The following is a 17,873-nucleotide window of genomic DNA, read 5'->3' on the forward strand; positions in this document are numbered from 1 at the left end:
TTCATGACGTATAAGAATGTGTCAACCAAATGAAAATATGTAATTAATTTATTGATAAACTCCAAAGAAACACTAAAATCAAGTTAACATACAAGTTAGTTTTCGTTGTATGCGGTCATAAGACTGAAATCTTTTTCCTTAAAAAAAAAGTTAATTGCAGAACTGTTGAAGCTGTCCAAATACACAAAGGCTGAAGCACTAATCCCGGCATCTCGGCATTGGCGGTGGACATATGAGTGGCAGCACGCCTAACCAATAGGATGTAAGAAGTCTCAAGCCCCGCCCATGGCGCTTCCTTGTCGGTAACCGAAGTAGAGGGGATCAAAACTTGTCGTCAACACGCGCATCCCGCTCGGAGAAGTGGGACAAGTGTGGAGTTTTGTCTTTATCCCTGACAGAAGAGGATTACTTTGTGCTGTGTTTCATAACTGGTAAATGTGTTCGTGAGTATTTGTGGTGTTTGTGGTTTTCTGTAAATGACTTGATGTTGGTAATTAGTGAGTCTAAAGCCGCGCTCAGTGAGAGAGCTCTGGCGTGTGGGCTGGCTCGAACGTCACTGTGCGACTGGGAAGCGTGTGTCATTAACAAAGGCTGCATTTCCTCTCGAAATGTGTTGCCTTTAGCGCCTTTTTAAGCAGTTTTCAGCCTCTTCAGCTTCGGACACCTCGTGGGAGGATGTAACCGAGTTTTCCTTATCGCGTTCGAGCTCCAAATTCAATCTTTCTCACTTTCCGTTTCCCTCCTTTTTTGAAAGTCTAGGACACCCAGCAGCGGCATCAACAGCAAAGACGCCGAGATAAAGAAAGATGCCCCTTCTCCACAAAAAGCCCTTCGTCAGACAGAAACCTCCTGCTGATCTCAAGCCAGACGAAGAAGTTTTCCTCTGTAAAGTCACTCACGAGATCTTCAGGACGTACGAGTGAGTGAGGTTCCTTGTAACACCTTTTGAACTTGTTGTGATGTTAGCAAGTTATGCTAGCTAATGGCATCAAACTGTTATGAAGTCGGACAACCCAGTGACGTCCTCGAAAGTTTCTCTTTCAACTAAATAAGTAGTATTCATTATTGCTTCCTCAGCCAGGAGTTTTGTTTCATTGGTTTGTTTTTTGTGTGTGGCTTGAAATAAACCATGTTTTATTTGGACACTGTGTCTGGTTAGAAGTAGTGTTGTGAAGTGGCAGGTGGAAGTAGTCTGGATAAATGTACTTAGCCTAGCTGAGCTCGCTAGTAGCTAGGTTACTCATCCGCACCTCGCCTAGGCCAGTGTGCTGTTAGCTAGCTCAGTGGTAAAACACCTTCCAAATACAAGAAAGTTAGTTATATGTGTAGAGCTCGGTTGAACTTTGACAGCAGTCCATGCTTTCGTGTAGTTTGGTGAGGTGGTTAAAGAAGAGCGTCGTTTTGTTGGGATTCAGATGCTGATAACTTCTGACGACTCACAGGATGTTTAGCTAGAAACGTGGTAGCAGCTATTGTTGGAAAACATACCTGTGTTTGTGTGTGTGAGACTCTTCCCTCAGCCTACTCCAGCTTATACTTACTATTAGTACTTATTAACTATGTCTAGTGTAAACAGATAAGTAAAAATAGCTGTTTAAAGCTGTTTAACAAAGTCACTTATTACACAATTAGCCTAATTGCATTATTAACTAATGGTCTTTGTACTACTACTACTTATACACAGTTATTGGTTTATGAGGAACACCTACACTCCTTGGCTATTTTATGTACATCTACCACACTGTAGATACCACCTTATGGATATACAGTCGCTGCCTGTACCCCATCTGTTACGCACCATGTCATACCACATTAACCCCCTGCTTCAGTAGAAAATGGTCCATCACAGGAGCACAATCTCGTATCTCCTGTTTCAATATGGCCCTGTGGTTACAAGACGAGCACAGGTTCCTAACCCCCCCGTTTTGCATATTTTAGTGTTTTTCCTATGCCCATTATACCCGTTTTGGCTCATCAGAAGATTAACATGTCTTCCTGTGTTGAAGTGGGTGTGTTGGAGCAGGGAAAAAACCTAAAATGAGCAGGATATAGTTTGAGAAAGTGAGGGATATAGAGAATGAATAATACGATTTGTATACACTCTTTAGTGTCCAGCTGCTGTGACTAAAAAAAATGGTTAGTAGGTGCATACAGTGGTCCTGATACACTTGTACTAGCACTACACATTATCATGTCTGTATCAGTGGTGCTGAGAATGGTCCACCACCCAAATAACACCTGATCAGGATGGCAACAGGTCGGCCAACACTCACTTAACAGAGCTGATCAATGGGGCAAAAACTGGCTGATTCAGCAAGTCTCTTTTAAACATGATCCAATTCAGCTTTGATAGCAGATCATCTGTTGTGGCTTGTTGTGGCCAGTTTTTTCATAGACTTAAATTTTATTTATCCTCTCTGGTGTGATTAGTGAAGTGAGAACATGGTTTGTTCAAGCCAAAGATTAAAAAAGTAGATGATGAAAACAGAATGTTTAAACACGAATGGGCAGGGAAGCATGCCCTTATTCTCTGTCTCAATTTTAAACAGATATGTCATCTGTTCAGAGTCTGTGGCGCTAGTCAAAAGCGACAATGTTGAAGTGTCACTGTGAAACAAAACACAGCCACTTCAAACTGATTTGTATTTATAGCCAGGTACTGATCATCAATGGCATTGAAGTGATCACTAAGTTTATATTTCTTAAAGAGTATATTATCCAAGTATATTTCATAGACCTTCTGTTTTATTAAGCTGCATGTTTTCCTGGTAGTTGCTATCATTATATTTTGGTAAAATGCTGTTTCTACAGTGAATTCTTTGAGAGGACCATCCTCTGTAACAGTCTGGTGTGGAGCTGTGCAGTGACAGGCAAACCTGGTCTAACCTACCAGGAGGCCTTGGAAAGTGAAAAGAAGGCCAAGCTAAATCTGCAGAGCTTTCCCAAAGCTTTACTCCTGCCTCTCTTGCACCTGACCGCCCTCACCCAGCGCACACGGCTGCATGAGGTATGCGACGACGTCTGTGCTTTCATCAAAGAGCGCTTCTTTCCCGGGGAAATGGTCGACATCGTAAGTCGCTCTGGTGCAAGGTAACATACTCAATGCTTATTTATAATTACTGTGTAATCTGTACTACAGTAACATGATCCTATACCATAAGATCTAGCCCACAAACATGCACAACAGTGAATTGAGATTTATATGACCATTAGGTTTGAATTTTAAAACATAATTTTTTAAGTTTGAATTTTATCTTTGAGTTTGAATGTAATCTGCAAGATTCCCATAGTTGGCCTTCACTTCTTGTCACATTAGTTATCATATGTTTGCTTATTTGGGAGTAAATAAGGAGTTAGTGTGTCTTCACGGTTTTTTCTTATTATACAATGATTGAACAACTGGAAACAAAATCACCATGGAGTCAATTAACGTCTCTACAGCAAGGCTTTTTTTCAAATGAAATATAAATCAGAACTCTTACAAAGCAACTGAAGTTCTGTAATGACCATGGTATTATGGCTGATTTTGAAATCAGTGTTGTTCATGTGCATTATCAAATGATTAACACTGTTTCTGGAATTTGTTCGGGGAGGACAAATCAAGGATGGTGTAGAGCAGTAAAGAGCGATGGTGCATTAAGCCCAGGCTTATCTTGTAGAGTATCAGAAAGCTCTCTGTGAGAGGATCTGAGACAGCCATCACAAGATGAACTTGCCATTTGGAGATAGCAGAAGTGTGTGGGTGGAGCCATGAGTGGCATTTTAGGCTCCACCCACACACAAATCTGCCTAGTGCAAGAAGGTTTCCCAAATGTCACACCATTGTGGCTTGCACCACGGAAACATGAGCCTCTTTTCCTCTGCTGGACAAGGAGAGAAACCATTCTGAGAGAATTTCCACAGTGATAACGTTTAAGCCTGGAGCACTTTCAAACCGTGTTCAGCATGTATTTTGACATGGTTAGCTAATCATACTGAAGGTGCAAAATGATGGGGGTAGCTTGACGAAAGCATTCACCTTTTCTCTTTTAGTGTGTAGTGAAAATGGAGACATTTAACATCTGGGTCAAAAGTAAAATACAGGAAAGAAAGACTTGTAACAGTGTTTGGTAGACAAGACACATAATCCTTGTGTAAATAGTTTGGTTTTACTGTTCATGATGTCGATTACACTCCAAGCATTCAGCCATTCAGATTAATATAGATCAGTAATACAAAAATATATATATATATATATATATATATATATATATATATATATATAATTTTGTTACATTAGTGGAAATCATGACCCAGTAATGGCAGAGTTCATGATTGATTGAGCTCTTATACATTAGCCTGTTTGTCTGGTCCCTTGAGCTGAATGGGTTTAATTCAAACATCAGTAACTCAAAAACAGGTAAATAATGTCAGCATGGACCTAATGTGTTGTCGGTGGAAAGATGAGGAATAAAAATGTAAGTGGCTCCAATAAATAGACAAAGTATCGTTGTACACAGTTTAATAATGTTCATGGAATAAATCTGTAGCTTTACCTGGAAATGAGTGGAGCTTTAAGGAGATTCTGTGGGATGTTTGTGTGTGGGGGAAACGATGACATCTGTTGATGATGACATTGTTGTTGTTGAGAGGCCAGGCTGGATTCCCCCCATTGATTTTTTATTTATTTATTTATTTTTTTATTTGGCAGTATTGGCTCTTGTAATTGTAACTTTACAAATGTGCTGACATCTTTGTTGATTCGATGCGTCTATTCAGTTTTCATTATTCTTGTGCTATGTGCAGCTTCTTCATATTTATTCATGTTCCACAGACAGCACTGCCAGATCTTAGAGGTCATTCCTCCCCATTCCAACGGGACAGTTAACGGCAATGTCAAACACCGTATAGAGGGAGACTCCATCGTCATCAGTGACAGTGATGATGAGATTACGGTCACTTCACCCATGTCCCCCAAAACAACACCCAGTGGGTAAGTGCCTCCTGGTGCATTTTTTTCAGTTATACAACAGTACCACTTTTTTGTTTTGCTGGATTGGAATTTTCATCCCGTTTTCTAAAGCAGGAAGCGGAAGGCCATCAACCCATCCATGTTTAAGTATAAGGTTCAGCTTGTCAGTCCAGAGGGTAGTGAGCCCATGCTTGTGAAATCATCTCAGATTGTGTAAGTTTATACATTTATCTAATATACTGTCATTAGGCGGTTACACTGTTAAATGCTATTGGAAGTTCTGTGCAATAGGTTTAAACATTTCTGCCAGACTTAATGATATTGACATGTATTGACATGACTTTTCTAGTTATTTTAGTTATAGAAAGTTTTCATCAGATATATCATTAGTTATCTGCCATGCTGCATTCAGCTCATTTATTTTCTTTTTTTTTTTTTTTTTTAATTTAACAGTGGCTAATAAAATGACCTACTGTATTTGTCATTCTCTAGATCCAGCTTCCTGATGTAAAATCCCTAGATTTAAGGTTTTAGGTCATCTATATACATGCATAGAGTAGGTCTACCATCAGTTTAAAATGAGCTCCTCAAATGTAATCAATAAGCAATAACTTCAGTTGACAGGTTGCTTTATTTTGTGTGTCCTTTGTCCTCCTTTAATCTATAAATGCTACTTGCTTTTGTACATGTTATAGTATAAGTAAAACTAGTTTTAGTGATGAATTGTATTTCAGTTTAATGAATTTTAGTGAATAACAATAAAGCTGTTCTTTTTTTTATTGGCTCGCTCCTGTAGTCGAAAGAAGAACGTGTTCACGCGAGACAGACTGAAACTGCTCCTCAAACAACATTGTGAACCAGTGAATGGGACCATCAGACTCAAAGTATGCCATAGTAAATTATTCCTGATTTAAATTTCTCTTGATTTTATTTAGCCTCATTCTCTGTGTTATGAACAAATCTATTAAAAATGTGATATGAAACAGTTTGTGGTACTTAAAATTTTTTTATTATTATTATTGTAGCCATCAACTGTTGCAACATACAAACTATCAGAACAAAGTTTCTCCCACTTCTTTCCGGATGAAGCCCCAGTTTTTGTCTTTAGTCCTCCTGGAAGGGGCAGAGGTCGCCCCTCTGGTGATGCGTCTCCTGGGCAGGTGGGTGCAGCTGTGGCTCGGTTCTGCAGATCTTTAGATCATTGATCTGCTGTGGTGTTTTTCTTTACACATGAGATAAAATTTGAGGCAACTCTTAAGGCCTCAGTTTGAAAAGTGTTCTGAGTCCACTGGAGGAACCTTGGAAATTCCAGGTGTTTTTAATGAAGTTGCATTTTTCTTTCAGGGTGCAGTGCGAGCTGCAGAAGAAAAACTGAAACTAATGCAACAAAAAGAAGAAATGATGGCAGTGGGTAAGCCATGATATTAAATACGTCCAGGATTTTTTAATAATATATTAATTAAATTGTCACTTATACAAACTTCTATCATTAAAATGTCATAAATTGCATTCTGAATATTTGTATGTTTTCAATTGTTAAGCACATGAAAAGGCAAAAATGAAAAGAGAGAGAGAAGATTTGTTGGAAGCTAAGAGGAAGGAGAAGGAGGACAAAGAAAGAAGGAAAGAGGAGATCAAGAGAATGATCGAGGAAGAAAAACAGAAAAGGAAAGAGGAGAAAGAACGAATGAAGGTTGAGAAAGAGCGGGTGGGTTGAAAACCAGACATCTGAACACCGCTTCTGATTTAACTTCTTTGTCCTTTGTGTAAGATGAATGTATGAAGGATTGTGTGACCTTATTTCGTTGTAGTTATATGCTGTAATGGCAACTGTGGTTTTTTTTCACCTTTCTCAGGAGCGAGAAAAGTTAAAGGAGGAGAAGAAGAAATATGCTGAACGGCTGAAGTTGTGGAGTAAACCCCGAGAGGACATGGAGTGTGATGACCTCAAGGTAGGAGTGCCTTTGTGTGTAAGTAATTGCATGTCAGCATGTCTTTGTGCGAAAGCCACATGTAAATATGCTCTTTCCTTTGATCTGTGTGTAGGAGCTTCCAACACCAATGCCAGTGAAGACACGTTTGCCTCCAGAGCTGTTTGGAGATGCATTGATGGTGCTGGAGTTTCTGAAGGCATTTGGAGAGCTCTTCGATCTGAAGGATGAATTTCCTGACGGCATTACGCTAGGTGTGAGAGGAATATTGATACATATATAGGAAGCATGTAGTGATCATGATCAAATTGTTTATGATTATCTGAGCTGTAAGCTCATTAGCTGAAGTGTCTGCTTTGTTGTGTTCTGACAGAGGTTCTAGAGGAGGCTCTCGTGGGCTGTGATCCTGAAGGGCCACTATGTGAGCTGCTGTTCTTTTTCCTGTCAGCCATTTTCCAGGCCCAGGATGAGGAGCAGGAGGAGGTGGCAAAAGAGCAAGTGGCTGAGGCTGATGCAAAAGGTTAGAGAACTAAATGACTGTAGATTTTCTAGATTTCTAAACAGCCTCAGTTATTTAGGCCGGTTGATTTGTGGATGGAGGTAACTGTTGATATTATGAATGAATGAGATGATGGATGAGAATGATGATGACAAACAGAACCACAAGAGAGTAAACTAGGCTTTCCAGAACATTTCAGGTTTTTTGAATTGTGTGATCAGCTATGGGACCAGGGAACAAATATTACATTATAAGAGCTGCAATTTACCCTACAACTCAGGGGAAGTGTGTGCCACACTCTATCATAATACAGACGTAAAAAGGTTTTCCCAGTAACACACATTCAAGTTGGGTCATTTAAGTGCTTTATGAGACTTTAACTTTTTTTTTTTTTTTTGGTTAGATCTGAGTGAGGCTCTGGATGATGACACCGACCCCACACAGTCTGCAATCAGTGCTGTGGCCTCACTGGCTGCTGCCTGGCCTCAGCTCCATCAAGGTGAGTAAAAGGGCTACTTGCATTCAGTGCTGTGATGAATTTCCATTTTGATATAGTGTGGCATTTGCACTTCTGGCAGCACTGTTTACATTCCTCAGTGCAGTGAGACAGAAAGTTGTCCATCAGGTTTTTATCATTCCTATATTTGCATTATTTATATATGAATTAGTTATTTTCTTACCTATGTACTTTTGCATATATGATGATACATACCGTTTGAAGCCTTTCTGCAGGTTGCGAGTAGGGGCTTTGTAAGCTTTCTTGCATATCTGATGCACCTCACCGATGTACGTCTTCAGGAGCCTTGGCAGGCACTAACTGTAAAATGCCACCATTGCGAGTGTAGCGAATGAACTGAAAATGCATATTTTAGCCATACTAAGAACACAGAAGTGGTTGTGCAATGAGCCCATCAGTGTGGAAATATCGCTCTCTTGAGCACTTGAAAGGTGGTGTCTCACATGTTGCATTTCCTCCGTCGTTTTATAACGGTTCCAAGATTGTCGGATCCTTATAATGGGTTTGTGACCATCTGAGCAAGGTGCTTTAACCTCAACTGCAGGAAGGTGACCAAACCTGCTGTGTATTTTGGGTTGCGGGCAGCAGGGTTTTTTTGGTAGCTGCAAAACTGAGCCAACAAACAAAAAGAGAAATTAACACTGTATACAATTTATTTTTTTATTTAATTTGATTTTTTTTTTTTTTATCGCTGGCTCTGTGTTCTGTGCTTGTATTGTTTTTATTTCTAGGCACTTGGCAGGTTTGTTTATATTTTTTCTTAACCTTATTTCTTACAGTTGAAAACAGATTTATGCATATGTTTTCAGGACTACACTATGCAGTGTGAAACCAGAACCAAACAGCAAATTGTATCAATTACCTTAAGTATGAATTTCCCTCTCATTTGGACTCGTAGGAATGAACGCTGTCTAAGAGAATACAGCAGAGGTTCTTAAACTTTTAGCCCATATCCTCATATGACTACAAATGAGCTTATTTGGTAAAATAGCAGTTGTATTTTTACTGGCCATTGTACATATTTTTTTAAGATGCCTTTCCCACACACAAAAGGTAGCAATTTGGACTTAAAATTCTTCCTCAAGGCCTCAGGTTAGGTTAGGCCAGGACGGTGGCCCTGGCATTCCTTCAGCAAGATCCACCCTGACTACATATTGACTGATTTCAGCTTGTTTCCATGGCCACTGAATATCCCCCACCCCAATCTCTCTGTACACAGGCTGCAGTCTGAAACAACTGGATCTGGACAGCTGTACTCTCTCTGAGATCCTGAGGCTGCACGTCTTGGCATCGGGGGCAGAGTGTAACTACACCAACGCAAAATTCCGCTACCAGAAACAAGGGGGCTTTGGCTCGACTGATGACCCATGCGTGGAGCTGCGCCTCTCTACCCCCAGCCTGCTCAAGAAGCTGTCCTGCACTGCTGTTTATGACCTGCTGCCTGGTATGTGCACGCCCTAGTACTTCTTCCCAGAACGCTCCAGACAAAGTCTCAGGGTTTTTTTTAAAACATCATTTACGTGTTTCACTTAATATTTTGCAAATTAAGATAGCTAAATAAGTGAGATTAAATAATAATATTTTACTCAAAATAGAAATAAATATATTTACCGCATTTGGCAGAGAGGATTATGATGTACAAGGCTTAATTTTTAGTCCTTGTATACTGGAGTTGCTACACCTAATAAATTAGGTACGCCTAGTAAAATCTATAGCTGTACACAATTTCGTCTCCATCGCACAATGGAAAGGGGACCACCACTGGATCACTACAGACCAGAACATTCTCAGCACAGCAGTTACACTGGCGAAGTAGTGGCATGTTCGAGGTTACACTGGTGCATTGTCACTGTTGTGTTACTACACGTTCCTCGGCCAAAATTGTCCAGCCAACAGTCTTGTGGTCACAAACTATTAAGACATAAGACTATTAAGATATATAACTTTTAGTTGTGTTTAATAAAGTGGCCAGTAAGTGTAGACAGAGTTACATCCAGTGTTATACCAGCTCCACACACATTACCATGTCAGTGTCATTACTGTGCTGAGGATGGCACACCACCCTAATAATATCAAGTCAGAAGTAGTCTTGTGGTGGTCTGCTTACACTGAAAGAGGGGTAGCATGTGGCTGATAAATTGCACTAAACTAAGTTGCCGGGGGGGAATCTCCTGATGGGTTAAGAAGGGAACAAGCATTAACACCGAGTGTTGCTTGCAGAGACGTGGCTATGGGTAGAGAACTGGGAGAGGCACTTCCTGAGCATGTTTTGATCTTGGGTTAAGTCATGCATTTCTGATAATTGTCTGTAGCTATTATAATTGCAATTATAAGCTTAGAATTACAGCCACTCAGTACTCTCTCTCTTCAGATTATAGTTGTGTTAATGTTCAGTATAGCTGAGTACTATTGCATGTAGTTTTTAATGTCTGCTAACATGTCTGCTAATGTCTTGATAACAGGTGAGAAGCTGAAGCTCCTGCACGCTCTGTGCGGGAAGCTGCTGACTCTGATCTCCACTCGAGACTTCATTGAGGATTGTGCTGATGAGCAACGAGCTGCCAAGATGGAGCTCCGTGAACTCAAAGCTGAACAGCACCGCAGAGAGAGAGAGGAAGCTGCTAACAGGTATAGCCAAGCATTACAGCATTTCACCACAACCACAACAAACATGCATTAGGTAGAAACCTTTATGAAACCCTTTTTTCTTGTACTAACAGAGTTCGTAAAAGAAAGGAGGAAAAGCTGAGAGAGCAGGAACAGAAACTTAAAGAGAAACATGAAAAACTTAAAGAAGAGGAACTGAGAAATGGCACACATGCAGCAGGGTAAGAACCTTAATCAAGTCATCAACCAGGACCACAAATTGAAGCAACATGGTAAAGAATAGCAGATTAATGCTTATTCCTTGCAGAGATGAGATGGACACTAGTACAGAGAGCCAGGAAGGCCATGCAGACCAGACAGAGGATGAAGGGGAGCATATACAGCATAGCAAATCTAAAAAAGGTATAGACACTTGAAGATTTGGCCCACATGTTCTGTAATATTCACATTGCATATTCACTCAGAAAAACACCTTGGACCATAGCGCTCCTGGTGAATTTTGTCTATCAATATTGCATATGTTGTGTCTTTTCTGACCCCAGAGAAGGCATAAGATATACAATTCTCCATTCACTGATTCCATCAAGGCCCCCGACTAGACTGACATCTAGAACATTGGTCAGTTGGCTGGAAATGCACCACTATTATTGTTTACCTACCTATAGTGAGCCTTTTGCCTATTTTTCCATGGGCGGCATAAGTAGAATGCTTGTATTAGTAGTATTTGGATGTTTAAGCAGTCTTTGGAACAGGAACATTAATTCTGTTGTCCAAAATGTGCAAATATGGTAAATCTGGTATTTAAGGTTTATATTGTTAAACAATTTACATTATATATTTCACACCCCAGCGAATGGCAGCACTCCAAAAGGGAAGCAGGCAAGTGAGGAAGAGCTGAAGAATGGCCCCAGCCCAGAGGAGCTACAGCAACAGCAACTGAAGGAGAAGGAGCTATTAGAGCGCATCCACAAAGCTGCAGCGTGCACATATATTCTGCCACTGGGCCGTGACCGACTTTACCGCCGTTACTGGCTCTTCCCCTCAGCTGGAGCACTTTTTGTGGAGGATGACTTTTTTGGCCTGACTGAGGACATGCTGGAGCCTCGTCCTGTCCCTGAACCTAAAACAGAAGATCTCTCTGCCCAGAGTCCTGTAAAGACTGAAGAACTGGCAGAAGGGCACCAGAGGAGCACTTTAGTCCCAGTGAACCGACCCAATCAGTGGGCCTTTTATAGCACATTTGCTGAGCTGGAGCAGCTGATTGAGGCACTGAATCCACGAGGACACCGGGAAAGCTCGCTCAAAGAGACTCTAGTGCAGGAGAAGGAGCGCATCAATCAGCTCCTCAGCAGTACTGCTGCAGAACGCTACCACCACTCAGGTAGGCTCAAATAAAAAAAACTGTGATCAAGCCTCTCAAAATCGAAGTATTGAGAGAAACACTGTGATGTGAGCTTAAACATTCTTTACCCCTTACAACAACATATACTAGGCATGTGCATTTAAAAACATAAATTCACATGTAACTGAATCAAAGATACCGTGCACTTTCTAATTAATCCTAATTAATCCTAATTAATGCATTTTGGTCCATATTGCCAGTCAGGAAAATTACACAAGATTATTACGGAGCAAAAAAGATAAAAATTTTAAATGAACAAAAACAGTTATTAGTACTACTCTTTTTGTGACTGGTGGTATTGTATGGTGGAGTAGGTGGAATGTTTTCCTGGACCATCTGGAAAATAGAAGAACTGCTTGTGTAATTTGATTACCGACATAGTAATAAGCAACTGAAAATATTTTATTCCTTGTTTTTGCTGGGACTGTAAAAAGTTTCTTTCTGTAGGATGCAGAATTACCAGGCTCTAATATAAAGTTACAAGTGAATTGCTGCTCTCATGGATTCTTTGTGGTGTAATTTTGCAGATAAAGCACTGTCAGAGACTAAAGGGAGTACTGTGAAGGTTAAGAGTGGCTCCACTCCACTGGAAAGCACTGCACCTGCTGAGCGCCACATGGAGAGTCGTCTCAGGGATCTGCTGCTGGACATTGAGGACCGTATCTATCAGGGAACTCTGGGTTCAGTAAAGGTGTGTTGGCCTGCATCATCTCTATTGGGATTTAATGTTATTTCCTGCTCTCATTTAAAAAAAAAAAAACATGGGCATTTATGTCATTACGCACTGTCTGATTGCTGATGTCTGAGTACAGTTCCTGTGTTTAAATATGGCAGAAAGAGTGAATGATGTTTTCAGTTCTTCTCTCTGCTGTGATTATCAGGGGATGGAAAGAGGCGCATGGAGAGCAGCACTGGAAAGTGGAAACTATGAACTACTGGTTTCTGAGGGCAAGGAGAACTTGGTACTCAATGGTGAGGAGGAGGCCATGGAGATAGAGGAGAACCATATCAGAGTCAAAGACAGGTAACTGTGACTGGAACATAACGGTGGGGGGGGCATGGTGCATGGTTAGTAGTAAAATGCTCTTAGTCTGTGTTCAGAGGCAGTTTGCACCACTGTAAATAAAATAACCCATAACTCAACATCCTGTGATCTTGTTGCTCAGATTGCAGGAGTTAAAGAGCGAGAGCCAGAGTGCAGCATCTACCAGTGCTAGCACTCCTCAGCCTGTAAACAACAATGTGCACTACCTTGCACGGGCCCTCGCTCAGATAGAGCAGGGTATTGAGCGAAAATTCCTTAAAGCTCCACTGGGTAAGACGTCTCCTTTTCCAGCTAGCTAGTGTTACTTTGAATGGAGTGTTTGTTTCATTGAATGAAGTGTTTTTTTTTTGTTTTTTTTTTTTTTGTTTTTTTTTTCTTAGAATTTCTCTGAAATTCTTTGTGCAGTTGTGGTATACTGCAGCAATAAATTATAATACTGTTTTGTTCTTAAATCAGGTGATGAGGAAAGCAAAAAAGACCAAAAAACAAAGAAAAAAGAGAAGAAGAAAGATGATGACCAGTCCAGTGAGAAGGATGGTGAGTTACAAATTTTTGGCATGAATGGAAAATTTATGATTTCTCACTCTTCGGAGAATCGTATTTGTCCACATTATGATGTAAATCATTTAAGTGTGATTTTTAAGTGATGTACTCCTGAACTGCAGATGGAAGTGAATGTGGGCGACAGGTGAAGACAGTGCTGGAGCGCTGGAGGGAATCTCTTCTGACCTGCTCCAGCCTCTCACAGATTTTCCTGCATCTGTCTACACTGGAGCGCAGTGTGCTTTGGGCCAAGTCCATCCTGAACGCCCGCTGTAAAGTATGCCGCAGGAAGGGAGACAGCGAGAACATGCTGCTGTGTGACGGCTGTGACCGAGGCCATCACATCTACTGCGTGCGCCCAAAGCTGAAGGTCCACTTTTTGCTTCCAGATGTTTCCCCAACATCTATAACTTTTTTTGAATGACCAAATGTATAACATGTATGTCTTGTTTTGCTTCCTAGGCTGTTCCCAGTGAAGACTGGTTCTGCCCAGAGTGCCGTCCCAAACAACGCTCTCACCGCATAAACTCTCGTCAGCGCTCCTCCATCGACTCTGAGGAGGAACTGGAAGAAGAGGAGTCTGAGGAAGAGGTAGAAGAGTCTGAGGAGGAGGAGGAGGAGGAGGAGGAAGAGTTTGAAGATGAGGAGGAGGAGGAGGTGGAAGAGAAAGAAAGGTTGGTTGATTTGGTTGGATAGTGAGCCAGCTTGGATGTATATTGATGTATTTGTTATTATTGAAACAAATTAATCCATCCATCTTAAATAAGAAACTGCTGTAAAGATTAAAATTTTCACATTTTATTCCAAGTGGCTCCAAGAAGGCTGCTGTGAAGCTTCCTCTACAGACTTCTAAAGGTGGCCGGTTGAGCAGTAGATCCAGACAAGCTGAATCAAATCATTCCGCACCACAGAGTCAGCAGAACACACCCAAACAGAGCAATCCCTCTGTTAAAGGAGGCTCTAAAAGCACAGGGAAGAAAGCCACTCGAGTGTCCAGTGGCAGGCCCCCTCCTCGGGCAGGAAGCCGCTCCAGTGCCCGTCTCAGCTTGGAGGTGCTGAACACTAACGGCACCTCAACTAAAAGCAGCCCTCAGCAGAGTCCTGCTGCAGCTCACACAGAGTCCAGGAAAAGAGCCAGCACAGGTTAGCTATATTAGCTGTGACTAGAGTAATCCAATATAATTCTTTATTAATTTATTGAGGTCATGTTTGTTTGTTTGTTTGTTTGTTTATGTATCATTATGTACAAAAATATTATTACTTAAATGTTAAGGCAATTTAAATACTTTTATGGAAAATGTGAATTTTTTCCCCCCCCTAGTGCTGATAGCTGTGCTGAAAAGCAAATTATATTAAATCCACATTTTTTTATATACTGCTTCTTTCTGTTTGTTCATTTCTTCATTGCTTCTGATTTTTGTGTGTTTCTCCAGCAGAGGTCTCCCCTAAAAATAAGATGTCCTTAGCCCCAAGCAGATCTTCCTCTAGCCGCCGCTGCTCTGGGAGAAATCTTGGCGTTCATGAGCTGTCAGTGTGTGAACAGCTCACCGTGGATTTAGTTAGACATGAGGACAGCTGGCCCTTCATGAAACTGGTGTCTAGAACTCAGGTATACCACATAAATATTGACTTTTTGGGATCACTATGGTAAATAAAACTTTTGTTTACAGTGGGTTATCCCACCTCCTGACTTGGGGACCCATGTTTTTCCTACTCTTAACATGGCTGACCAATCTGATCAGCTAATGCTCTATGTGAGATGGATCCAGTGTGTAAGGTAGTGGGACCCTAGTATAGGAGCTGAGATCCACAGCTCTAGCTGTTCTATATATTATGAAAGACTTTTCTTCTTCTTTGTGCTAGTTTCTTTTTTTCCCCTCAGGAATAAAGGAATCTAATACTGGGGAGTAAAGTTTTTAGTTGTCATGCCACTATGTTGTTCTTCCAGATTCTCTTATGTTTGAGGTTTCCAATCTAACATACTGGGTTCTTTCTGCAGGTACCCGATTACTATGACATCATCAAAAAACCTATTGCTTTGAGTATCATCAGAGAAAAGGTGAACAACTGTGAATACCAAACTGCATGTAAGTTGTCTGCTTGCTTAATCTGGTTATATGAATTTATAGTTACACTGATGCAATATACAGGTCTGCCATCACAGGTGCTGATAACTGCACCCACAGTCATTTCTCACTTCTGCATTTACATGTTTTTACAGCGGAGTATGTAGATGATGTGGAGCTGATGTTTTCCAACTGCCTTGAGTATAACCCTCGTAACACCACTGAGGCCAAGGCTGGCATCAGGCTTCAAGCTTTCTTCCACTCTGAGCTACAGAGACTCGGCCTGGCTGAGCGAACGAGCCCTCCACAGAAACGATCCAGAATGTAAACCAGACTTCTTTCACTGGAACATCATGCACATAACGGTCTTTAGACAAACAAGAGACTCCACGTAAGATTTGGAAGAACTTATGGGGTGATGCAAGTAGGCATTTTGGATTGGCCTAATGTGTTGCAGGACAAACCTGCACTGTGAAAAAAATATTTGCACTGTTTGAAATGTCCTAGGGGCAAAAAAAAAAAAAACTTTCCAAATGGTGCATTTGTATTTTATAACTTGACTGCATTTCTAGACTACTGTGTATAGCTGTTTCATAACATGTTTCACATTCGTTGTCAAACTAATTGTTGCAACTTCAAGGAAAAAATAGCATTTCTGTTTTGTTGTAGTTGTGAATAGTAAAATAAATATTTGTTTCAGTAAGTTCCCTGTAGCTTGGTTAAACACTACATAGGGACCAAGACCTGCTTCTTTATTCCTGTTATGCTGTCCACAATATTTATTTTAGTTTGGGGTATCCTTTGAATTTACTTTATTTATGAATATTGTTTTGTTTTTATAGCTTATTTTTGTGTATTGTTTTTTGTAAATTACTACCAGAGTTGGTCTCCAAACAGTAGAAACCCGGGTAAATGGCTGTTTTCCTCTCTCAGATTGTTATTTTCCTAGCTGTTCTGTACATTTTCTAAAGTATAAATAAATTGCCTTTGTAAATATTTGTTTACTGAAATTATGTATGGCATTGGCAGTTTTAACATTTTACATAGAGTTCCAATAACACTCTCAGTTATGGAGTCTTAGTCAGGAGCATCAATGTGTGGGGCAGAAATTGGTCTAATAGACTATGCAGGGTCTAGAATTTTCAAGGGCAGGGCGACAAACCGCTTCAAAACCACAGTATATTGCAAACCACAGTATATTATACATAACCAGATTGTCCTGGTTCAGCCAGGATTCAACCAGAACCCAGCATAACCAGATTCACTGTGTTATATGAATATTAGGACTATGCTGACCTACTGCATCATATATAGAATATATATACATTATAGTGTATGACTGCAGAAATTTTCTTGTATGAGTAGTACTACAGAATCCATAATTCCTACTGTGGATTGATCACCAATGTATCCATTTGATCCACAGCGAAGGCTGTGCACTTACACTGTAGTTAGTGTATCATAGCTACAATAGCCCCCACTGCAGCTGTGCAATAGTGACCATGTGCACGTTAAACTAGTGTACAGTGGTGGTCACACATTCGTTTGTGCCACAAAGCCTGTTGCTGTACTTTGCAGTCATCACATGTCCGTTGTGTTGTGTGTGATAGCAGGTCATGATCCCAAATGGGTGCCTTTTTGACACAAGTTGCATTATTTGAAATGCATTTTGTTAATTTTAGGTAAACTTATGGAAAAGCATATAGGAACTTCTCAGGCACCTATATCCTATGTGTTATATTACACCTTTAAGCCATGGACATTGTCAGCCCTGTTCCTGCCACTGAATCCAATGTACTTACATGTCATCTGCTATCTTGAAAATTAAGTGCCACTTATTACAGTATGATTAATTCTGTTTCATAGATATTTAACCATATGCTCTCTTACATTAGGAACAAAAATCAAAATTATGTTAAGTACTTTAAAATGTTTTTTCCCTTTATAACAGTTAGTATTATTTAAATGCAAATTTAAAGCAATTATTGCACATTACATTTACATAATAATAATATGTAATTGATATCACATTCCTCTAATGACAAAATCTACTAATTTCATCCCTTTATTTTCCATTTTTATGTTAAAGGTAAGAAGGTTGACCACAGGTATAAAGTTTAGAATACAAATGTTTAAAACAATGTCCCATATGCTACAACCACACTTTTCAATTATCCCTTTGTAAACTTGCCATGTATATACACTATATTACCAAAAGTATTCGGTCACCCATCCAAATGATCAGAATCAGGTGTCCTAATCACTTGGCATGGTCACAGGTGTATAAAATCAAGCACTTAGGCATGCAGACT

The 17,873-nt window shown here is 40.3% G+C and overlaps 1 protein-coding gene across 5 annotated transcripts; it reads left to right on the top strand.

Annotated features, from left to right (window-relative positions):
• The first annotated feature begins 281 nt into the window (after window positions 1-281).
• baz1a (bromodomain adjacent to zinc finger domain, 1A) lies at window positions 282-16,555 on the top strand. Of its 5 annotated transcripts, none has more exons than XM_053237553.1 (28): window positions 282-431; window positions 760-919; window positions 2,812-3,090; window positions 4,814-4,972; window positions 5,063-5,164; window positions 5,748-5,835; window positions 5,977-6,111; window positions 6,296-6,362; window positions 6,493-6,659; window positions 6,808-6,903; window positions 6,998-7,136; window positions 7,256-7,402; window positions 7,785-7,880; window positions 9,118-9,342; window positions 10,361-10,526; window positions 10,619-10,726; window positions 10,813-10,907; window positions 11,356-11,886; window positions 12,435-12,598; window positions 12,789-12,931; window positions 13,074-13,222; window positions 13,409-13,489; window positions 13,618-13,865; window positions 13,958-14,169; window positions 14,304-14,638; window positions 14,929-15,104; window positions 15,495-15,582; window positions 15,717-16,555. In XM_053237553.1, exons 2-28 carry the CDS (start codon window positions 807-809, stop codon window positions 15,887-15,889), a joined length of 4,482 nt encoding a protein of 1,493 aa, XP_053093528.1. In that variant the 5' UTR covers window positions 282-431; window positions 760-806; the 3' UTR covers window positions 15,890-16,555. The 5 variants fall into 5 exon arrangements, with proteins under 5 accessions (XP_053093528.1, XP_053093527.1, XP_053093526.1 ...); XM_053237552.1 differs by having other exon boundaries at window positions 286-431; window positions 755-919; XM_053237551.1 differs by lacking the exon at window positions 282-431 and having other exon boundaries at window positions 459-919.
• Window positions 16,556-17,873: the final 1,318 nt, after the last annotated feature.

This window comes from Pangasianodon hypophthalmus, chromosome 10 (genome assembly GCF_027358585.1).
Source record: "Pangasianodon hypophthalmus isolate fPanHyp1 chromosome 10, fPanHyp1.pri, whole genome shotgun sequence".
Classification (NCBI taxonomy): Eukaryota; Metazoa; Chordata; class Actinopteri; order Siluriformes; family Pangasiidae; genus Pangasianodon; species Pangasianodon hypophthalmus.